At 28.7% G+C, this 26,543-nt stretch overlaps 1 protein-coding gene across 1 annotated transcript in view; it reads right to left on the bottom strand.

The window, feature by feature from the left end:
* Positions 1 to 544: 544 nt before the first annotated feature.
* Positions 545 to 26,543, bottom strand: part of LOC111685427 (tyrosine-protein phosphatase 69D) — a 210,655-nt gene continuing 184,656 nt past the window's right edge. Inside the window, exons 7-10 of the mRNA XM_046952424.1 lie at positions 20,076 to 20,228; positions 2,879 to 2,989; positions 1,412 to 1,591; positions 545 to 565 (exon numbers count right to left, since the gene is read on the bottom strand). Coding sequence (XP_046808380.1) covers positions 545 to 565; positions 1,412 to 1,591; positions 2,879 to 2,989; positions 20,076 to 20,228 — 465 coding nt within the window. The remainder of the gene's footprint in view (positions 566 to 1,411; positions 1,592 to 2,878; positions 2,990 to 20,075; positions 20,229 to 26,543) is intronic.

The following is a 26,543-nucleotide window of genomic DNA, read 5'->3' as shown; positions in this document are numbered from 1 at the left end:
CAGGTTTTCTATCAACTGACAAGTTCTCCCGGTACTGTTTAATAACATTGAAAACAGTTTGACGGCAGACCTTTGTATGCTTGGCCAACTTTTTATAAGACCAAGTTGGGTTTAGTTGAAAATATTAAATAATTTCAGTACGCACTTTTTTCTGGTCACTCATTTTAATCAGATTAACTAAAAAAAATTTTATAATTGACATTACACATAATAACTGACATGTTTTTCAAAGGTAACTTGATCAAAAAAAAAAAAAATCAAATAATACTTTGGTTGAAAAATGTAATGAAAAACGTGTGTTAAGAATTTTTCGATCTCACTCCTTAGTACACCTAATTAATAGTACACCTAATTAATTCAAACTTGTGAAAAATTTTTAAAATTATCTTAACTGAATAACGTATTTTTCAAATTGTTTTTAAATTAAAAAGTGTAGCCTTTGAAATAAATATGATAATTACAAGAAACGTTTAACACAATATAGTGTCTGATATTTATTGAATTTAGAAAATTTTCTTTAAAAAAATAAAAACGAACATTTTTTCTACAGCAAGAGAGCGAAAAACTGTTAAATATAAGAAAAATAATCCGATATAAATGAAAAATATAATAAAATGAATGTGTGAATGTCATATTTTCAGGCGATGTAAAAAACATATAAATTTTACAATAGTAAGCATTATAATTGGGGTTTAAAAAATGTATGAAAAAGAATACTTGAAATACGTTTAAAAAATTTTATGTTTCAATCTTACCACTTGCTTTTTTATAAAAATTTTAAATACTTTTAAAAATATGTATATTTAATTTTTAACTGGCTTTTTGTTTGAGAAGGCTTCGATTTTCCATTTGAAAACAACAATTTTCAAATTTGTTTTCAAAGGATATGTATGAAATTTAAATATGTTTTCAAATACTTATTTACATCACTTCAAAGGTTTAATTTCAAATTTTGATATATGTATATTTCAAATTTTGATATGTAAAATTATTAAAATCAATGTATGATAAGAAGTCCGACTCTTACATATGGGAATTTACTATCTCACATTCACGAGTGCCGAGTGAATTCGTTAATTTGGTGAGAAAATTGTTAAAAACACTAAACACATTACTTTGTTAACACCTTTAAGGATTGTGCGCGAAATTGCAGTTATCTATAAAAACCTCAATTTGTTTAAAATAGTTTTAATTAGTTTATTTTGTTTTTGTTTAATTTTCTTGAAATAGAAAAAATAGTTTTTTAACTATGGATATTTAATTTTTCTTGCTTTTAAATTTTAATTTCCAAACAGAGTTATAATTTTTGGTATTGAAAATTCAAACAAATTTAAAATAGCAATTTTTTATAAAAATACCTTTATGATATATATAGAATTTAGTTTAAAAATGTATTTATTAAAATACTAACCTCAGATAACATAACTATAGTAGTAATGCTTTGCTCCGATACCATTCTCCAGAAATCTTCTATTGTATTTTCTAACGGATCTTGAGTGATAATAAAGTTTTCGGAGTTATCATATCCTTCAATAAAAGACGCGTTTATATAAGTTGAATTTTCCTTATGTGGAAGTGGTGACAAGATAACCTAATTTGGAATAAGAATTTACTGTTATACATACATATAAACTATGTTTTATATTTAAATCAACATAATTAGTTTTTGATAAATGGTCAAAATATAATACATATTTTATTTTTATTCAAATAATTTTAAAAAATAAAACGTAAAATATTGAATGATACCGTGCAGAAGTGATTTTTGCAAGGGGATTGGGTGTATTATACAATGATACTTAGGATTGCAATATTTTTAACATTATGTAGAATTATATATAATACAAAGCCTAAAACATATAGCGGGTTTTATCTCAGGTGACTCAACTTTTAAACCCGGTGTCTTGTAATATAGATGTAATTTGAGAACTCTCTGAGTTACAGTGTTACACATGTAACTTTATTACTATTGTTCAATGTTATCATTAATATTTTGATAGGCGATACATCGACGTCAAAACTAAACAAGTAAGAATCCTATATTCGGCTGTGCCGAATCTTATATACCCTTCACCACAGTGTGTTAAAAAAACAGTCAGTACCAAAAAGTCCTCTTTTACATCACAGCGACAGTAGAATCGTCAAATATTGTGCAAGTGCAATACAAGGATTTGGTCCAATTGTGGCATTAGTATTTTTAAATCTAGATTGTATTTACATTGGATAATAATAGTTACCAAATGTCCGCATAAGAAATACAATATTTATCGCGAAATTATTGATGGGAATTGAAAATTTCAGCCAAAAATGATAGTGTTTTGGGCAAAAGTGTCGCATTACCTATTTTCACAGTAAGTTCCTGGTATAGGAGAGAATACATTCATACATTCAACAAATTAAAAAAAAGGGGACACATTATTTATGTCTATCTCTGATTTGTAACGAGCAATTTTTTGTCTCTATTTGAGAACTATGCTTGAGAACTAACTAGTGTTAAATTTTTTATTGCATTCGGTAAGTAAATTACCCTATAACGATATTACGATTGGTAGACATAACCTTATCGTAGAAACTGAGCCATCTGCTAGTGTAATATCCGCATGAACATCTTGAAAACGCATTTATAGACCGTTAGTATTTTCTATCGATGTATCGTTTGCATCCATATTTATATACTATTCTTTTTTTATAAATATATATTTTATAAATATATACCTATTACGAAAAAGTAGTTGCAATTTTTATAAAGTTAAGCATGGATTATTTTCAATGTATAACATTAGCTACACTGTATTGTTGTAGGGTATTATAAATTAAGAATAAATGAAAAATACTACTTTTATTCAAAAAGCACAACAATATATTTTAATATACGAACCCGGTTCCGATCATAAGGAATAACCAGCTCACTTCTATTTTTTAATAAATTGTGTTCGCTACTACCCACAGAACATGATTTGTTAGTTTCGTCGTTTATGGTCTGCAGTTTCTGTAATGAAGAAAATAAAATTAGTTTATATACATTTAATATAAACTTAAACATAAAATAATATAACACATTAACTAGTTTCAAGCTTTGTAAGCGTCATTTTTGGCGATATTTATTTTAATTTTATCCTACACAAAACGAAATACAACCCCGATCAGTTGCCGATGCAACTGATAACAGATTATTTGAAAAATTAGTTCGGTGTATGACAAAAAATTAAGCTATGCCAAAGGTCATGATTTTATTTTTTATAATTAAGTGGTTGGAAATTTCTAAAGTTTTTTTTTGTCCGTATATGACAACGCGAACTTGTTGTCAGCTTTAACCAAAAAAGTTTGAATTTTTCAACAGCCGTTTCAAATCTCAAATTTCAGTTTCTTTTGAAACTTTGTTCAACTAATTTCAAAATTTTTGGAAGATCTCATGGGGATTTATGGACAATAGATAAGTAAATAAAACGGTGAAAAAATTAGATCAATAATTCTTACAGTTTAGCTGTACCTACGATTTGAACTCTGTTGTTTTCGAAAAATCGCATTTTTTTTTTGTAAAATTTAAGAAAATACGTATTAATTCTTTACTCTGCCACATTTTAAACAAAGTATTTTCAGAGTATTTAAAACCAGATAATATAAAATATATATTCCAAATTTTATTCAAATCGGACATTCTTACCCATAAAATTTGGAGTTCACAGGTCAAATTTTACAAATTTTTCTTCTACTCTACTCCTTAAGATCTCAAAAATTCTTAAATTCGTTACAATCATGATTTTATCGAGGTCCAAAATGTTCATATTTCTAACAGTTTTTCTAAATATATACCTATTACGAAAAAGGATTAAATTTTATATATAACATATTTATGCAATTTTATTCTAACATATTTATGCAATTTTGCCTATATTAATTTCCCGTTGGTCTCATTCGGGAAACATTTTCTTGTTGCACAGTAAAATATTTCCTTAAACAAAGCAAGAAAATATATTCGAGTACGAGCGACCATATGATACCCTTCACCAATTACGAATATATTTAAAATATTATTTAATATAAATTTTATCGTAATTATGTATAATTTTGCTTAATTTTAGTTTTATTTAAATATTGACGTGGGACCGTAAAAACGCAAAATTTTTTTTTGTTTTTATGGGTGCTCAGTTTTATTTTAAAAATCAAAATACAAGCTTAATTTCGTATTTCTAGGTTTTAATAATATAAAAAATACAAAAAATATATGTTGAAGAACGAAAATGTCCAAATACTCTGAAATCCTCATGTATAATTTCATATTTCTAGGATTAATATTATTTATTAAATTTAATAAATTTATAACAGCCTATGTCACCTATGTAACTAAAACACTGTCAATGAAGTCTTCATAGCACACTTTTGGAGGAAAAACAGTCAACTCTAAAGAAAACCACAAAAAATTAAAACCCAACTAGATACGAATCTGCTCTTCGTTATATCGATGGTAATTGGGCTAGGACCCATACAGATAAAACCACCAAAGAGTTTTTACGCCTAATATTTCTTGATCAGAAATAGCTTTACTAGCAATCAAAAATCTATAAGCAAATAAAGCTTCTACACTATGGTTCAGACGACCTCTTTTCTTGGTCAAAACTATTTTTTTATGTCGCACTTTAACAAATTTTCCAATGCAGTATTGTAGGTCATAATAAATCTATTTTGTTTCCATCAACATTAAACTACATTAATAACAAACCACTAAAGTTGCTTTTTTTCATAAAAAAAAGTAAAATGTAATTCGGAATACAGATTTTTTATTTTAAATTGAAATTAAAAATTAAAAAAAATTAATCTTGAATATGAAAGATAAAAGGAAGTACTTTAATAATTAACGTAATAATCTGGCACAAGAACGATCACCAACTTCACATAAGCTTAATAACTCAAATTTATGTTTTCGATTAATTTGAAATATATCTAAAATTAACAAAAAAGTGGTAGTTTGAACCATAGTCCTCTTTAGGAAAAATTATTTGTGGCCTACCAACATCTGCAATTAAAATAAATTTATTTTAATATATTGATTTTGTCATTCCGTGTGTAACACATCGAAGTATTGCTCTAAGACCCCATAAAGTATATATTATATATATATATATATATATATATATATATATATATATATATATATATATATATATTATATATATATATATATATATACATATATATATATATATATATATATTATATATATATATATATATATATATATATATATATATATATATATATATATATATATATATTATATATATATATATATTATATATATATATATATATATATATATATATTCTGGGAGCTTGTAAGATTCTAAGACGATCTAGCCATGTCCGTCCGTCCGTCTGTTGTTGGCACGATAGCGTCCACAAAATAAGAGATATTGAGATGAAATTTTCCCAAAATATATTTTATTGATCAGAAATGTTTGGTGTTGAAAATGGGCAAAATCGGTCAACGATTTTACATAGCCCCCATACAAATGTACCCCCCGGAATATTGTATAAATAGCTTCAAATATTCACAAATTCGTTGTTTATGAAGCAAATATCACAAAATTTCGCATAGGTCAGTTTTTTGACATTTGCATAATAATTCTGCATTATGGCGGACATAGGACCATAATTGGCCCTACCCCCCCTATAAAGTCCCCTTTAGAAAATGACTAAATAGCTGATTACTGGCTTAAAAATAGGAATATAGCGATGAAATTCGACACACATAAGTCAATAGCTCTCAACCAAATTTTATGTATATCGGTCCATATTGACCCTACCCCCCATATAACGTCCCCTTCAGAAAATGACTTTAACGCTCATTCCTCGCTTAAAAATACAATTATAGCGATGAAATTTGACATTAGAAAGTTTCTTACTATCCAAAAGCTCTCTATGAAATTTTATGTGGATCGGTTCATAATTGACCCTACCCCCCATATAAGGTCCCCTTCAGAAAATGACTTTAACGGTCATTACTGGCTTAAAAATGGGAATATAGCGGTGAAATTCAACACACATAAGTTTCATGCAAGCCAATATCTCTCAATCAAATTTTATTTATATCGGTCCATAATTGACCCTACCCCCCATACAACGTCCCCTTCAGAAAATTACTTTAACGCTCATTACTCGCTTAAAAACACAAGTATAGCGATGGAATTTGACATAAGTAAGTTTCTTACTAGCCAAAACCTCTTTATGATATTTTATGTGGATCGGTCCATAATTGACCCTACCCCCCATATAAGGTCCCCTTCAGAAAATGACTTGAATGTTCATTACTGGCTTAAACAAACGAATATATGAGGGGTAGGGTCTATAATTGACCCTACCCCTTATATAAAGTCCCTCCATATAATTACTATAACGCTCATTACTAGCTTAAAAATACGACTATAGCGATGAAATTTAACAGAAGTAAGTTTTATACTAGCCAAAATCTCTTTACCAAATATTCCTAAAATAAGTTTTATACTAGGCAATATCTCTCTACCAAATTTTATGTTTATGTTTTTCATAAGCCAAAATCTCTTTACCAAATTTTATGTGGAACAGGCCTTAATTGACCCTACCCCCAACATAAGGTCCCTATCAGAAAAATACTTTAAGGCCCATTACTGTCTTAAAAATACGAGTATAGTAATAAAATTCGACTCAATTAAGTTCCTTGCTAGTCAAAAACTCTTAACTTAATTTTATGAGGATCGAGCCTTAATTGTCCTACCCCCATATAATATCCCCATCAAAAAGTTAATTACTGGGCTAAAAAACGAGTAAAGCGATGCATTCGATATAATTCGATATAAACATCACCTGTAGGAACCAAGATCGTTCTACAAAATTTTACGAGATCGGTCTATAATTGACGCTTCCCCCATATAAGACCCCTTCAGAAAATTACTTTAAAGCTCAGCACTGGCTTAAAAATACTAGTAGATTTATGAAATTCGACATAAACTAGTTTCGTGTAAGCTAATATATCTATCTCTTCTAAAGGAACTGAATCTCTCTGTCAATTTTTATGAGGATCAGTCCATAATGACACTACGCCATATAAATTCCGCCCCAGAAAATGACGCGAAAAATACGAATACCGCAATATATTTTATGACTTTAATGCTCCTTGGCTTCAAAATACAAGTAGATCGATGGAATTTTAAACAAATAAGGAACTGAAATCTTCCAGCAGACTTTTATGAGAATTGGTCCATATATGTATGTATAAATAACCCTACTCAATATAAAAATTAGCACTCTCAATAGTAAAACCCCCATTAATGGACATCTTCAAATGTTTCCCTGATGTTCTCATTAATATCGATATATAATAATTAAATATTCAAAATATCAAAGTTCATTTATATGGCAGTGATTTGATGGTGGGTATAAAAGATTCGACATAGCCGAATATAACACTCTTACTTGTTTTCAATTACATCTTGCGAACTGATATCTACTAAACATATGCTTGAGTATACCTCTTCTTAAATTCACGGTACTGCATAGTATCAAAATACACGTACACTATTGTGAAAATACTAAACAAGCATGTGTAGGTTCGAACAAATGAGTTATAATCACACACAACTTGCTTAATTTAGAAATGGAATATTACTCGTCTCCACTGTTGCCAGATTTGACGATTTATCGTCCTTTTGACGATTTTCATTGTCAAAAATGGCCTTTTGAAATATATTTGTGAAGTTATACAGATAATAACTTAACCGCCGACGGATAAATCCCTCATATGGGTTTTTTTATATAAAGTGTTCATGAAGATACTTTTTTTAGTTAATCTCTTCATCTACATAGTGTATTTATAAAACAATATTGTTTAATTTGTTAACATTAAATAGATTTCAAAATTAAGCCATAACGTAGAAGTTAGCTGCCGCCAGACGGGTAAATATGCGTTTCTTAATATTAAGTGTTTTGGAAGAGATTTTTTTAGTTAATCACGTTATCTACACAATTTTAATATAAAATATAAATCAATATTGTGTAATATGTTAACATTTAATAGTAAAAATTATTTTTTCTAAAATAACATTTTTGTATACGTACCAATTATGCCATTATTTCCATAAAATGATATTTGTTTACGAGATGCTTTATATTTTCAGTTTTTTTACATAATAATTCGAAATGTTAACGAAGTTTTTTTCCGTTTAACGCACATTTTTAAATATAAAAATGTAAACAATAACAAACTTTGACAGCTACGTAAACCAGGCGAATTAAGAAAAATATTATCAGCTGACTGAATAACACCACCTTATATGAATTCGCCTTGGTGGTAGTTCTGCAACAACAACATTTTACATGTATTTTTTTTGCATTTGGTTTATGTAGATGTCAAAAACCATAAGTACGGCGAATTCATTTGATGAAAAATTTTTGTAAAATGTTTATATTATATTAAAAAATAAAGATAAAGATATTAAAATTTGTGAGTAAAATATATTCTGAATTGAATAAGGTTTGTTTCAAACGAAAAATTTAATTCCGGCAGCATAATTTGCAAAATTTAAATGGGTGCCTAATGTTAAGTAAAACTTAATTCTTTTGTGAAAAATAAACATAAAAAAGAACATATTCATCAAAATATATTACGAATGAATGAATATTTGTTGCGAATGGATAATTCTAATCCGGCGGAGTAATTCTTAATATTTGGTCATAATGTAGCAGCCGCCAAACGGGTAAATACCTCATATGAGTTTTGTTATAGAAAGCGTTCCGGAACAGAATTTTTTTGGTTAATCTCTTTATCTACATAGTGTATATATAAAACATTATTGTTTAATTTGTTAACATTTAATAGATTTCAAAATTAAGCCATAATGTAGAAGTCAGCTGCCGCCAACCGGCTAAATACTTCATATGCGTTTCTTAATATTAAGTGTTCCGGAAGAATCACGTTATCTACACAATTTTAATATAAAATATAAAACAATATTGTGTAATATGTTAACATTTAATAGAAAGAAATATTTTTCCTTAGTATCATATTTGTATACATACATACCAATTATTTAAATAAAATGATATTTGTTTACGAGATGATTGGCATTTTTAGATTTCTTACATAATTCAAAATATTAACGAAGTTTTTTTTTCTGTTTAACGGACATTTTTAAATATAAAAATGTAAACAATAACAAACTTTGACAGCTACGTAAACCACGGGAATTAAGAAAAAAATTATCAGCTGATTGAATAACACCGCCTTATATGAATTCGCCTTTGTAAAGTCCTTTCTATGTGGACATTAAGAAAACTTTAAAAGAAAATTAAGAAAAAGTTTCTCAACAAAAGTTTCCTAGTGTGGACCAGGTCTATGTAGTTTGACATTGTCGGGTTTGAGAGAGATTTTTTATATGAAGTTTGACAGCTTCGTGCTAAATTTCCATGGACAAAAAAACAATCAGCTGTTGAAATGACTTCACCTTATTAGTTTCGCCATGAAGGTGACTTAATGTCTGGATGAAAAAAAATTAACTACAATCTCGCTCATTAAATTCAAAATCTGGTTATGCCTAGAGAGCTTAGACCTGGTTCACACTAGGAAACTTTTTTTAGGAACCTTTTGATTTTTGTGTGTGAGAGAAAGAGAAAAAAATATCTACCATATCTTACTCTCACACACAAAATCAAAAGTTTCCCAGTGTGAACCAGGTCTTAGAAAACGTGTGGGATTCACTGTTGCCAGATTCGACGATATATCGTCATTTTGACGATTTTCACTGTCAAAAATGGCTTTTTGATGATTTTACTCCTAAATTTGACGATTTTCTTAAAAATGGATTTTTATAAAAATTGTTCATATTTTTTACTATAATTTTGTCTATTACTTAAAAAAATCGACGCATATTTGAAATATTTTAAGTTTAAAATTAATAAATGTTAATGAAATAAAAAATTCTAATCGGGAAAACCAAATTATTTAATTATATACATGTTTTTGTCGTATCATAGCACATTGTGACCTTAAAATTATTGTAATACATAATTTAACTTAATTAAAAGAATACATTTCACTAATTTACTGAAAAACATATCACAATGTTTACAAAAACTCAATATAATGAATTTTGAAATATATTTCTTAGATTATACAGATAGTAACTAAAATCAATTGAAATTAATAAAAAATAAAAATATCGATTAATAGAAGTATCGATAGTTGAACTGAAGTATAAAAAATTAGAATAAATACCATCAAATATGTTTATTATCTGTAACAAATAGTTTGACGATTTAATGACGATTTCTGAAATTCTATTACACGATTTTGACGATTTTGCACCCAAATCATCTGGCAACTATGCTCGTCTCGCTCGATGAGAGTTGCTCCCAGTTGGTTCACACTGGGAAACTTTTGTTGAGAAACTTTTGATTTGGTGTGTGAGAGAAAGAGTTGGTTGATATTTCTTTCTCAAAAAAAGTTTCCTAGTGTGAGCCAGGTCTTAATGATAGCAACAACATTTTGAAATCTACGAATGCTTTGTAACCATAATACGGCGCTACACAACACGATCGTAAACAAAACTCTTACCTTTCCGTTCCATTCCGTTTTTGCTCGTACTTCTGTCTGGAAACTTGTGTTATGATTTGGTAAACGGTGGTATATTTCTGCTTCTAGATCTTCAATATAGAATCCCAGCCCCACTTTATCCCCAAATTTAGAGCCATCCGTGTAACAACGGATTCCTACTGGTATTTTCTCTAATGTTCCGCTTGTCCAAGACATTCTATCTATCTATCGATGATTGTGTATAACCTTCCAATGTGTCCAGTATACATTGATGACGTGTCCTATAATCGCTTTTGGTCAGTTCACATAATGTAAAGATCCGTTCGGCTGTAAGCGCCGCCTCATATCTTATATAGGTTTCAATGGGTGGAATAAATAGCAACATTTCCAGAGTTGAAGTAGTACACATGGCACCACTTATAGGCAAGCAGCATGTACGCTGAACTCCCTGCCGTAGTTTGATATTGCACTTTTTGTCTAAAGCAGTCCACTAGATTATTGAAGCATAAGCTAGAATTGGTCTAATTACACTTTTATAAAGCCAATGAGTCGTAGTAGGACTAAGACCCCATTTCATGCCTATAGTTCTCCTACATATCGCCCAGCACCGATGTGCTTTGTTTGTCACTGGTATCTTCTTGCCCAGGAAGCAAGGTTCGGTATACGTAGAAATTTTTGTCTTTTTTGTGAAAAGACAGATTTTAATTTTTGCTGGTTAACATTGAGGCCTCTTGGTTAAGCCGAGATTAACGCCGTATTCAAAGCCTACTCAGCTCTTCTACACAAGAAATTAGGATCCTTTCCCTTTAAAAGTATTACGACATCGTCTGCATCAGTGTTAGAAGAACTACGTTTGCTGCCAAGAATTATGTTATTGCTTTAACTACTGCTCCAAATAATTGTCTGAAGTTGTAGCAGTAGCATTTGTTTTGCTTTATAATCATACGTTTTTAAAACTATTGCTACTTCTCAAATATAGCAGTGGTAATAAATCAGTAGCAGTAGAAATAGTTCTAAATAAAACATAAACTACAATTGGGGTAGTAGCATAAAAATATAAATAATTTTATTGCTACTTTTAAAAATTAGCAATAGAAATCTTTACTACTAGTTGATCGTTCTATTGCTACCAAATTATTGAGGTAGCAATAAAATAAAAATTGAATAAAAATAATAAATGAACAACAAAAAATAAACTAACAAATACACATATCGCAATGGGAAAAATGTTCAGTACAGGGGAATTACTAAAGGCATTATTCTATAGACACATATACATCCAGTCGCATTGAAAAATCGTTTCAATTCTACATGCTTACTTAAAAAGGCCTGTAGATGGTCTTCTTGTAAGATTTTCAGAATTTGTAAAATGTCCTTATAAGAAATTACATTAATAATCATAATGACTTATTCAATATTATGAAGAAAATTTTCATACAAAATTTATTACATAATCCTTTGATAAATGTACATAAATCCTTTTAGTAGTGGAAATAGAGTCCCCCTAGAATATCTCTTGCGAAAAGGCAATGATAAATTAATATCGCAACTTTATGATATGTAAATATGTATGTCTTTAGAAGGCCCGCAAATCGATGTCCTATAATTTGAACCCGCAGCTTGTGCCTTTTTTCTGAATGACGCAATTTTTTTCGCATTTTAATAAAAAAAATATTTTTTATGCTACACAGTGGTATAGGAAAAAAAAAGAGGGAAATAATTCGGTAACTTCTAAACGGTTAATCCGATTTTAATGAAATTTGGTATGCACAAAGAGGAGGTGTTGTCGAGTTTAGGTTTTGAATTTGGACCTTATAGGCCAACCAGGGGCCCGGCGGGGGGTCCTCAAATTAGGACACCTCGGCTATGTTAAATTTTTAAAACGATCCTATTTCTTCATTTGAGTTCCGATTTAAAAAAAATTTCGTATATAGAATCTCCTCGAGCACTATAAAAAATAGCAGTAAATTATCTCTTATAGTTTAGGAGATATTCGCATTTGAAAATTAAAATTTTTAAATTTTTACCGTTCTTACTTTAGTTTTTTGATAATAGCGGGTCCAAATATTCCCGATTTTCGCCATTTCTTTTTTTATTCGCTTAACAACAAGTTTATATATCAAGCAGTGAAAGAATTATGTAAAAATCATGACTGAGTCCAAGTTATAGGCATTTTAATTTAAAAAAATTTTTGATACCGAGGGGACCAGGTCCATCCAAAAAACCCTATTTTTTATAGAAAATTCAATTTTGAGCAAAAATTCTCAAATCGCATAGTCGATATCAAATTATAGTGACCTGTTTTATATGACCCAATATGTTCTTAATCATTTTGTAACGGGTTTCGATAACCCCGCCCCTGGTATGGATATAATAGGCAAAAAACCAAAAAATCCCATTTTTTGGTTTTTTAAGTGACAAATTAATTAGGGAAAACTCAACATCTTTTAGAAAATTTACCTAGCACTATTATTTTCATCCATAACGTTAACTCTTAAATTTGTTACATATATTAAAAAATTTTCAGGTATTATTTTTTAAACTGTAATGATTTTTACCCCTATAGGTCACTTTAATAGGTAGCTTATTAAAGTGACCTATTGAGGAAAAATTCATTACATAAGGATACGTTAGACATATTAGGTAGAATATCATAACCCTTTAAAAAATAATTTAATTTAAGTACCTGTAATTAATATATAAGACAGGTTTATATCTGTTTGTAATTATTTGTAATTTTCTAACCATGGCGATCGTACTAAAAAAAAATGATTTGTGCTCCATTTTATTTGAACACTTTTCAGCTCCTTTTCAAGATAAAGTGAACTTCTTATTGAAATATATTGAAACTGCACATAAAAATAAAGTGGATAAAACTGATATATGTAAAATTGAAAATTTTATAAAATCAGTTGATATAAAACTGAAGAGTGTTCGGTATTCCATGCTAAAATTTCGATCGAAATTTTCTGATTGGCTGGATGAATGTGTAGAAGTTGCTATTTGCGTATCAACTGTTGGTGCTCCCTGTAAGCAGTATGAGGATTTGAGCTCAAAATCTAAGAGGAAAAGGTTATCAACTTCACTAGAAACCTTATCTAACGAAGAAGTTTCGGACACTTTTAAAGCAATGTTAAGAAAAGAAAAACAGCCTTTGGATGCCATAAAAATTGCAAATATTCTTCCAACCGCATCACCAAGACGACTGAAAAGAATTGTAAAGAGTATACCCACACCATCATCTGATACAACGTTCACTGAGGAAGAAGCTATTGCGCTTATGTTGCAGCTGGGATTAAGTCGTGATAACTACATAACGTTAAGAAAGGCGCTATCTGAAAAAGGAGTGGATGTTTTACCATCATATGACAAAATACTGCTTTAAGGATTGCTTCTGACTTTTCTTCAGACCAACTAAAAAAAATAAATTCTTGTGATCTTCAACTCATTTGTAAGTGGGGATGTGATGGATTATCAGCACTCTCGGAATATAAACAAATCAACACAAGTGAATCATCTTCCGAGTATAAAAGTGTATTTATGGCATCGCTAGTTCCATTAAGAATTCGAAAGTATGCTGACAGCGATTCTCCATCAACCAGTTTCGATGATATTTGGAAGAATTCGACTCCAGGATCCAAAGCTTTTTGTAGGCCAATAAGCCTACAAAAGGAATCCAAAACAACAACGCAAGATTTGATAAATCGTATTGAAGCAGAAATTAAAAACTTGGAACCTATAACAATCGAAATAGAAAATTATTCGTTTAACATGTCCTATGATTTAAAACTTACAATGATTGATGGGAAAGTTGGAAATGCCATTACAGGAACATCATCTACTTGGTACTGCTACATATGTGGTGATAAAAAATCAGAATTTTCGAATATTTCCAAGCAAAGATCAATAAATGAGGAAACATTACAATTTGGAATATCCCCCCTAATGCTCGCATACGATTTCTGGAACATTTTCTACATTTAGCATATGATTTAAAGTACAGAAGCATACCGGAAAATGCAAACAAAAGTGCAAATAACAATAAGGAGTTAATGGAAATGAGAGCCAGTGAGAAACGAAGAATTCAAGAGGAATTTAAAAAGCGGATGGGATTAAATATTGATAAACCACTCACAGGATATGGAAGCACAAACGATGGTAATACCGCTAGACGTTTTTTAAACATTTTGAAACTACTTCCGAAATAACCGGAATTAGTATGGATTTACTGCAAAAGGTCAATATTATTCTAATGGCGATAAATAGCAAGCATAAAGTGAACGCAACAAAATTTGGAGAGTATTCTACAAAAGTTTCTAAATTACTTTTGGAATATATCCCTGGAAAGAAATGACACCTACAGTTCACAAGATATTATGTCATGGAAAGGTCATCATAGAACATAATATTCTGCCTTTAGGAGAGCTTACAGAAGAACCCCAAGAATCGAGGAATAGAGACTTTAAGCATATTCATCAGTTTAGCTCAAGGAAGTGTTCTAGGTAGTCTCAAAATGAAGATATTTTTAATAATCTGATTCTATCTTCTGATCCTGTTTTATCTACTATAAGGAAACGTTGGATTTGCTACAAAACGTTAGCATTTGAAAATATTCATGAATTTAAAGATTTACTTTATCTTTTAGATATGGACTACTGTGATACCGATTATTTTACAAAATTATATTAATTTATAAAAAAAAATAAATAAAGACTATTTTTATATAAAATAAATACTTGTTAATTTTTTTTAGGGATAAAGAATAAAAGATTAATCGTAAAAAGTGGCTGTAAAAATTCATAAAAATTTAGGTAGTAAAACATGCCTAACAAATGTATGGATGAAAATAATAGTACTAGGTAAATTCTCTAAAAGATGTTGAGTTTTCCCTAATTAATTTGTCACTTAAAAAACATTAGGTAGGCATGTTATATATCAATGGAAAGGTAATTTTGTCTATTTTTCAAAACTGTATATAATTTTTGAAAATTAAAAATTCGCGGAATACTTTTTTAAAAAAAATTAAAAAAATGTTTTTTATTCAGTTTTTGCGAAGATACAAATTTTTCAAATTGCAATAAAAATTTTATTTATGAATATTTTTTGATGAAATTTTACAGTTAGGTAGATTTTTTTTTACTCAAAATCCAAAATTAAATAAAAATTTCGAATTTTCTTATTAGAAATCCCGGAATTCCCAAAAAAGTTTTAAAAAATCCCAAAAATGGGTTTTTTTGTTTTTTTGCCTATTATATCCATACCAGGGGCGGGGTTATCGAAACCCGTTACAAAATGATTAAGAACATATTGGGTCATATAAAACAGGTCGCTATAATTTGATATCGACTATGCGATTTGAGAATTTTTGCTCAAAATTGAATTTTATATAAAAAATAGGGTTTTTTTTGGATGGATCTGGTCCCCTCGGTATCAAAAATTTTTAGGTTTTGTTTCATTTATCGTATTTTATGTAAAGTCAGCTTTTCAAAAAGTATAAATTCTATATACATCTTCTTAGAAACTTTTTAGATAACTTAAAAAGAAAAAGATACTTTTTTCCCCAAAAAATGGCAAAAAATCGCCTTTTTTTAATTTTTTAAATTAAAATGCCTATAACTTTGGACTCAGTCATGATTTTTACATAATTCTTTCACTGCTTGATATATAGACTTGTTGTTAAGCGAATAAAAAAAAATGGCGAAAATCGGGAATATTTGGACCCGCTATTATCAAAAAACTAAAGTAAGGACGGTAAAAATTTTAAAATTTTAATTTTCAAATGCGAATATCTCCTAAACTATAAGAGATAATTTACTGCTACTTTTTTTTAAATCGGAACTCAAATGAAGAAATAAGATCGTTTTAAAAATTTAACATAGCCGAGGTGTCCTAATTTGAGGACCCCCCGCCGGGCCCCTGGTTGGCCTATAAGGTCCAATTTCAAAACCTAAACTCGACAACACCTCCTTTTTGTGCATACCAAATTTCATTAAAATCGGATTAACCGTTTAGAAGTTACCGAATTATTTCCCTCTTTTTTTTTTTCCTATACCACTGTGTGCTACCAAAATTTAAGTAGCATTGCTACCAAAAATTTAAGTAGCATTGCTACCTAAAACTGCTACCAAATTTCTGATTGTTGAAAAATATAATAACATTTATTGCTATGCTATAGTATTCAACTGCTACATTAAAATATTTAAATACCAATGACTCTACTACTGCTATTAAAATTTTTATTTTTTTGCTACCAAAATCTAAAGGTAGCAGTAGTAATAGAAATTGATTTGCTGCTAGTTTTTGAACATTTTTAACTACAAAAGTAGTTATTTTTTGTTACTACAACTACTTGTAGTCTAGTTATTTAATCTGCATAGCAGACAGGTCTAAGTCCTTTTTCGGTTAGGGTCCTTAGGAGGCTATTAATCGTGGTAACTCACAGTAAAGGTGACAAAATGCCAATCGTTCACCAATCGTCGCTTTACAAAAGCATGCTGCTTAAATTTTTGGTCTTTGTCGACTGCTTTTCACCATACTATCGACTATCCTTTCCAAGGTTTTAATTAGGAAGGACGTAAGACTTATAGGTCGATAAAATTTAGGTGTCGCAAAGCTAGGTCTTCCTGGCTTAATAAATAAATATTACCCTTGCATCCTGTCATTTAATGGGGGTATATGTGAATTTCAGGCATGCAGTAAATATCTGAGACAGATGTACGGAAACCAGTCCATCTTCCATCTGTAAGAGTGCCGGGGAAAATGCCATCCGGCCCTGCAGCTTTATAGGGAGCGAAGCTCTTGATTGCCCCTTTAACCATATCAGATGTAATTACAATTAGCCTCCCCTTCCTCCAATATCGGTTCATCTATGTTATTCGATATACCAGGTGGGAAATGGGAGTCCATTAGGAGTTTCAGTGTCTCCACCAAGTCACTTGTGAGCGTTTCAATTGTGGCGTCTATGTCCTCTTTATTTCGACATTGAAAAGTGTCCTGACATAAATGGTTCTTTAGTAAAGAACCGAACATTGTCCAATTAGTTTAAGACTTATTCCGAAACTTTATGGGCTTTGGTGGCGGCCGTATTCTTGTAATTTATTTAAATGAATATAAAATCACTCATAAGATGTCTCGAAACAGATCATACATTATTCCGATTTGTTTTTCACTCTTAACTCTATTGTCTCTGTTTCTTTTGTATTTGTTTGCTTTTACACATGTACACGAGTGACTTTAAAGTAATTTTTTACGCACTCGTTCAGATGTCTAGTTTCTACCGCAAATCATGGAACATTTCAGAAATAAATAATAATTGCTTTTAGTTATCTGCAGACTCAAATCAAAGATCTTAAACAATGGTCGAACAAATCGAGGATACACCTTGATAGATTTGAACTGACAAAAGTTTAAACCAATATATTTTTTCAATTTCATTTAAAACTAGGTACTACTATTAAATTTTATAAAAAGAACTTGCCCTATAGTTTAAAAGATCATAGCATTTTCCAAATTCTACTTTTTATTGTTCTCGGTTTTATACAAAAGAGTTTATGTATCTACATATATAGAAATATAAATGTTTAAATTTCCTTGAAAATACTAAGAAAAGTATCCAGTTTTGTAATAAAACAATTTTTCATCAATAAACAACTAACTTTACAAAATAAATTACTATGTTTTTACAACAAAAATTACATGTATATTAATGGTCAATATTTGGTGTGTAAAAGTATTGACACATAACACATTTAATTTTATCATACTTTTATTAGCACACGCTGTACAAGATTGTGTCTGTATAATAAAAAATAGGTGACTATGTTTTATTAAACTCGGTAAATATAACAAGTTGTCAAAGCGTATTTTTAAAATTGTCAACATTGTTTTTGCCGCAAATTTTACTTTTTTCTTGATTAGTACATTAATACGCATCAATTGAGAGGTGTCAAAGGTGGTCCATTATACATCCTACTGAACATTAATATTATATTATATAAATAATATTAATAATAACAAGTAAGAGTGCTAAATTCGGATGTGCCGAATCTTATATTTTTATAAATTTTAAATTTTTCCCGTCTACATTATTACTAAACCAAAAGAAAAACAAAATGAACAACAACGCTAAACGAAATAAAAAGCAAAATTCACAAGACATTTAAAACAACAGACATATATACACACATAACGAAAAACACAGAAAAACAAAAACAAAACAAACAACGCAATAAAACCAACCCAAGTCGAATTCATATAAGGTGGTGGCAGTTCTGCAACAAAAACATTTCCCATATATTTTGTTTTTGCTTTTGGTTTTCGTAAATGTCAAAAACCATAAGTACGGCGAATTCATTTTATGAAAAATTTTTGTAAAATGTTTATATTATATTAAAAAATAAAGATAAAGATATTAAAATTTGTGAGGAAAGTGTAATCTGAATTGAATAATGTTTGTTTCCATCGAAAAATTCTATTCCGGCAGCTTAATTTGTTAAATTTAAGTAAGTGCCTTAAGTTAAGTAAAACTTAATTTTTTGTGAAAAATAAACATAAAAAAGTACATATTCATGAAAATATTATATTACGAATGAATGAATATTTGTTGCGAATGGATAATTCTATTCCGGCGGAGTAATTTTCAATATTTGGCCATAATGTAGCAGCCGTCGGACGGGTAAATACCTCATATGGGTTTTGTTATATGAAGCGTTCCGGAACAGACTTTTTTTAGCCATAACGTAGAAGTCAGTTGCCGCCAGCCGGATAAATACTTCATATGCGTTTCTTAATATTAAGTGTTCCGGAAGAGATTTTTTTAATTAATCACGTTATCTACACAATTTTAATACAACATATAAAACAATATTGTGTAATATGTTAACATTTAATAGAAAAATATTTTTTTTAAATAACATATGTGTATACATACCAATTATGCCATTATTTAAATAAAATGATAATTATTTACGAGATGCTTGGTATTTTCAGATTTTTTACATAAATAATTCAAAACATTAACGAAGTTTTTCTCTGTTTAACGGACATTTTTAAATATAAAAATGTAAACAATAACAAACTTTAAACGCAAGGAAAACCAGGCGAATTAAGAAAAAAAATTATCAGCTGATTGATTAACACCACCTTATATGAATTCGCCAAATTTACAAAAAGAAAATACACAACTCAATCGCCAACGGCATCCAAACATAAAAAAATTGAAGATTCGGATCTCGCCGATATCTGGGGACCTCTAAAAATTGATTTCAACAGACCGACTGACAGACAGACAGACAGACGGACATGCCTTAATCGACACCGCTATCCATAAGGATCCAGAATATATATATTTTATAGGGTCGGAAAATTATATTATAGAAATTACAAACGGAATGACAAACTTATATATACCCTTCTCACGAAGGTGAAGGGTATAATAATAATAATAATAATAATAATAATAATAATAATAATAATAATAATAATAATAATTATAATAATCGCTTACTACTTACTTCAAACTCTATTTCCAATTTGCATTTTTCTCTTCCGTCTTCAGCTTTTGATTTTAGATTTTCAATCGCACTTGACAAACCAACAGCACTTATTTCGGTAATGCCTAAATGTGCTGTATCAAGTAAAGCTCGATACAAAAATATGTATTGTTTCTAGAATAGAAAAATTTAAAGTATAAATTTATTATTTTTTGCTTTTAGTCAAATTAATTTCAATTAATTTTAATTAAATAAATTTTTACTGAAACTTGACAAATTTTTCAAACATTAGGATTAAATATTTCTACTTTTTAGGTATAATTAAGTTGATATGAAAAATTTGATAACAAATTGTTTACAAAATTTTATATTTTTAAATTTTTTAAAATATGAAAAAAATTATTCGCAGTATAAAACTCATTATTACAACTTTTCAATAGTTTAAGGTATGATTGAAAGTATGTTGATTCTGCAAGTTACAAGTACAAAAGGATAGGATGCTTTGACGCATAGAATACTTTAAGTAGATCTACTTTTATAAGCATCACAAATGGCACAAAAACATGTCAGCAAATTTTATTCTTTTTTAAATATGTTTTTATAAATTTTGTTTTATAAATAAAAAAAATTTCGCTTAGAAAGCAAATATTTCGGAGAAACATTTATAGAAACATTTATAGAAAAATTTTAAGATAAACAAAATTTTAAATTTTGTTGAGACAAATTCTATAATTTAAATTTTAATAATAAATGCAATTACGCATATTAAAAAAATCATTTTATTTTTCACACAGAAGGAAAATATTTTTTAACAAACACTTTATTGAAATAAATTTATGTTTCAGTAAATATTTTTATTGATTCAATAAATGTTTTTGTTTAAGTTTTTCTCATATGTCAGTATGTGGAATACAACTATAAAATAATTTTTGGTATATACTAAAATAAATTTATATAATCTTACTTGGTTTATAACATTTAATGTATAAGTGTTTCAGTTTTCACAGTTCAAAATAATAATTTACAGAATGTGGAATGAAATTGTTGTATGTATATAAATACTTTCTTCCAGATTTTAATTTTATAAATTTTTGTTAAAATTCAATATATATTTTTTTACAAAATTTTTATAGGTTCGATAAGAAATTTTGTGTATTACAAATACAATAAATAATTAGTTTCAGATAAAATGTTTGCATAAATTTCAGTACAAATACAAATAATTTACGTTATTGTTTCAGTAAAATAAATGTTTGAAAATATTATTTTAATAAGAAAAATCCAGATTTTTTTTCAATAAAGAATTTACGAATTTTATTACTTGATTTTACGAATTTCGTGATAGGTCCTATTTTAGTATGAAGTATAAAATTATTGTATTTTTGTTTTTACCAAAAAATTGTTGCATGTGTGTTTTTATGGTACCAAAATACGATTAAATGTAAAATATGTGCTTATAATTTAAACTAAATTTTTAAATTATATGTAAAACTCTTTTAAAAGTAAATGTTTGTTGGGTTTATTTCATATGTTTTTTGTTTACCAAAAATAAAAGGATTTTACATACATACATACATACATACATACATACATACATACATATATACATACATATATACATACATACATACATACATACATACTAGAGTATTCAAACGATTAATCGTCGTTCGGTTAATCGAATAATTTTTGACGATTAATTGTTCGAATAAATGAAAATTGTCAAATTTTAAATATCAAATAAACCGAAGAATTTCTATCAATTGACCGATTAAGAAAAACTCACTATTTAGCAGTAAAATTACTATGTATTTTCTAAAAAATTTAATATTTTTATAATAAATTTTCATCATTTCTTAATCAATTTTCTAAATAAAGAAAATTTATTTGATGATTTTTGATAAGAAATCATGGAAATAATTTTATCGCTTTTATTTTTAATGATGAAACAGAACTGGGGCATAGCGCTTTTTTCCATATAAATTGGCATTTTTTGAAGTCGTAGAATGCGCTTGTAAAAATAGATTTTATTTTGAGAGCGTTTATTTTTATCCTCACATTTTTAGGTACTCATTCTCTCAACAGCATTACCATACATTCAAAATATTTTCATACGTTTTATAAACAAAACCATGTAAATAGGCAACGAAAAATAAAAACAAAAGAAAATAAATAGAAAATGAAAGAATTTGTAGTTACTGCCGTAGCTTTAATTATGGGCCTATGTCGTTTTGACAACGTTTTTGCTTGAAGTTACAGTCGTGTTCTGTTTCATCATTTACAACCAGTTTTTTTTTGGGAACATTGTTGTGTTCTTAAGTATTTCTAATAAGTTTTCAGCAACAGTTATAGTTGAAGTAGTGTTCAATGGGACGTATGAATTCTAGAACTTGTTGAAAATCTTAAAAACAGTAATGTCTTTTTATAGAAAAGCATTTCACATAAACAGGAATAATTTCTAGTATTTGATAAAAAACTAAACAAAGAATTGAAGTGAAAATAATATTTTTGTTTATAAACCAAAAGTTATTTTCAAACATGAAAAAATCTATGCGTACAGGAAACTGTGGACCATTAGTATTAACTCTGTGATTATTTTAAATATTCGTTTGTAGCCCTTTATACTTTGAAATCCTTTTATAAGGACATTAAAATCGGAGTACGCAATTTTGTAAGTGGAATCTATTTTCACATGCTTATCAACTTTTCCATGTGTGAATACTTTTTTCAAAATTGTTACAGGGTGTATATGAAGAAAATTATTGGTTAATGCAACAATAACTTCTAGTTTCCTTTTATTCGAATAATCGAATAATTTTTAATTATCCGATTATTAACCGGCTAACGTAAAACCTCGAATAAACTATAAGATAAAAACCCGAATAATTGAATACCTTAAACTACTTTTGTAGTTTTTATAAAGCTAGTAGCTTTAATTAGCCATATAAGGCCCTAAGGGCTCGGTTATGTAAATGAAGAATTAATAAAAAAAATAAAAAAAAAAAAAAAAAATACATACCCATATATTTTATAATTTATTGATTGTTTTTGTATATCTACAGAAACAAAAGTGTTAACATGAATATTTTGTATTTTATAATATGTAACATTTTTAAAATTGGTTTGTGAATTTGAAAGCTGAGACTATTTTCTTTAACAGTTTTGTGATCACTTAGTGGAATGCAAAAAAATATTCCAGATCAAAAATTTTGTTTTTTGAGTAAAAATATTTTTTTTAGATATCCCACTCACAACCCGTTACGTAATTGAAAAAATGGGGGAAAATTAAGTGCCAAATATTTTTGTTTTTGTATGGAAAAAAACCTGCAATATTTTTATAAAACTTAACACAATTCATAGCCTTTTTCATCGATTTTTATAAATTGAACAGCATTGGAATACAAGTATTGGACAAACCGGTATTTTATATCGAATAGCCGGTTTTTTTAAATTACCTTTTTTATATAATACATATACAATTATATAAAAATGTTCGGCTATTTATATAATTCTATATAAAAGGATAATATTGTATACTAAGGATTCTGTAACACGTAGAGGGCGAAGCAATTAATAAATTCTTATTCAACAACTTAAGCAAAATTAACTCACAATACGCACAAGAATTGTGTAATAGGCTTATGATAAGACTTAATAAAAGCAGAATAAAAGTAGTAAGCTCAAGAAAGCACCCAACTAATGACCACAAAGCAGAATCCAAAGAGTTTGCTGTGGAATTATATAATCGTTTATTTCCATGCAATGAACTGGATGAAGAATTAGTTGATTAGTTTTGAAATTGATAATTTTACAAGTTTAAAATCGATTTAAACAGCACAATAAGTAGTATACAAAATCAAAGAAAGACCAGAAAACAGAATTCATCTATTTTATATACCTGGATAAATGCAACAAAAGAACGGAAAAGCTAGTAATCCTATATATCTATAAATTTCATACTTAGAAAAGAAAAATAAATTTTGCAATAAGTTTTCATACCTCATATTGATCTCTTATTGTTGTTATTTGTTAATTTTTGTATTGAAAATAAATTTTAAACATTTTTGTTACAAAAATTATTTTAAAAGTAATGAGCTTTTTTCAAAAGCAATAAAAGCTAATAAGCTTCTTGATCAGTAAAGCAGTATAAAATTAAAAATTATGAAAAAAGTGTGAGTTAAATTTTGAATAAAATTTAACTCATATACACTTTTAGAAAGAACATTTCATTCCTTTTTATACTGTGAGATTACAGGAATTTTTGAGAATCCATATCAAAACACTCAGAAAATAGCAATTTTCGGTTTCCCATATCCGATTTTAATGAAATTTCCAACACATATTAAGGTTGGAAAATGTTTCTCAAATCACTTTTTGATCTTTGTTAAAATTGCCTAAAAGTATATACAGTGTCTCACATAAATATTCAAATTTAGTATTTTGTATGAATTACTGCCTTATTTTATAAAAATAATATTAAAATTTTTTAATGAAATTTTATTAATTTTTATTATTTTTACAAGAAAAAAATTATAAAAACTCATAATGGTTTGGAAGAAAAAAACCAAAAAGGGTCATTTCAGATACTTCGCAAAAATGTTCGAATTTTTTGGAATCCTTGAACACGTGATTTATTGTCCTTTAACACTTTCACGTATACGGGACACCGGTGTCCCACTATTTTTTTACATTTTTTCTTGATTTAGAATGTTATTTTGAATTCACACGTACAATAAATGGTTATTTCCAAAAAACATTATTTTTTTAGAATTTGATATCACTACATGCTAAAAAGGACAATATCCTGCGATATCCTTCCAAAACTGTCGAAAATTGTCGGTATACGGATTATATATTGAAGATCCGGAAGCAGAAACATACCACCGATTACCAAATCATAACACAAGCTTCCAGGCAGAAGTACGAGCAATAACGGAATGCGTAAATTGCATTAGAATAAATATGAATAAATATATTTACCGACAGCCAGAAGGCAATTAGGGCTATATCAAGAGATAGAACTGAATCTAAGACCGTATTGGATTGTAAGAAAGCTTTAACTAAATACTCTCCCAGAGGTAAGGTTCACATCATATGGGTATCAGCACACTCGGGAGTAGTCGGTAACGAAAGAACGAATGTAATAGCTTTAAAGAAAAGGGAGCTCAAGGCAGTTAACTTGTCAAACGCAAAACCATTCCACGCAACAAAAGCTGAAGTAAAAATATGGGTGAGAGAATCCCATAAGACTTCTTGGAATAATGAAACAGTGGTAGAACGAAAAATCTACTCAAAATGAGCAAGTCTGAAGTTAGTATAATAGTACGTATTCTGGGTGGACACACAGGATTACAAGCATATTTATGCAAAATTTGATGTGCGGATTCACATGTATGTAGAGCATGCGGATAGGACAGTGAAACTCTGGAGCACTTTCTTTGCCACTGCCAGGCATTCGTCGAAGTTAGATCCAAGTATCTTGGAAGTGATGTATTTCCGGAAAGAACATTCCTGTCTAACACTGGTTGGAAGATTCTTAGGAATTGCGTTCGGGAAACTGGGTTTCTGAACACTGAAAAATAATTTAATCAGGCCCGATTGTGGCCTAGGTGTATTTCCTCGGATTTCATGAAGTATACAACCTCCTATCAACCTATCCTACCTCAAAATAATGTGTGTGGTGAAGTCATGTCCATAAAAAGTCAAGCATTATGCAGGTAGTAATTATATGGAATATTTAAGTTTATATTTGTTTGAATATTGCATAATTATGTTGTAAATCCTTCCTGTGTTGGCGTTTAAAACGTTCAAAGAATAAGTAAGAGGTTGTACCGAATCTTATTACCATTCATCATAGTGTATTTTAAACATATTAGTTATAAATTTTAAATTTTTTCTCGACTACCTTATTATTAAACCAAAAGCAAAACAAAATGAACAACAACAACGCTAAACGAAATAAAAAACAAAATACACGAGGCAATCTAACATACATCTAAACATACATAACGAAAAACACAGAAAAACAAAATAAACAAGTAAGAGTTCTATATTCGGTTGTGCCGAATCTTATATACCCTTCACCATGATGTTTTAAAAAACAGTCATTACGAATTTTATTACAAAAAATAAAAAAACAATTGTAGCCCATTTTATACGATCTAAATTAATCCGGGCTCTACATGCTTAACTTCATTTATCTAGGTTCAATATTATAGAAATTTTAAAAAGTACCTTTTGAAGAACGAAAAAGTACCAAAATCTTCTCTTATATGGGTTCCCACTAAATCCAGGCTCTACATAATGTTTCTACGTTCAATATTATAGAAAATTCAAAAAGTACCTTTTGCAGAACGGAAAAGTACCAAAAAGTACCTTTTTGTAGGATCTTACCTAGTCAAGGCTCCACATGCTAACTTTCATGTGTCAAGGTTCAATATTATAGAAAATTCAAAAATGTTCTGGACTAATCCGGTCTCTACATACTTA

Source organism: Lucilia cuprina, chromosome 5, assembly GCF_022045245.1.
Source record: "Lucilia cuprina isolate Lc7/37 chromosome 5, ASM2204524v1, whole genome shotgun sequence".
NCBI lineage: Eukaryota > Metazoa > Arthropoda > Insecta > Diptera > Calliphoridae > Lucilia > Lucilia cuprina.
This window is presented reverse-complemented; position numbering and strand designations above follow the sequence as displayed.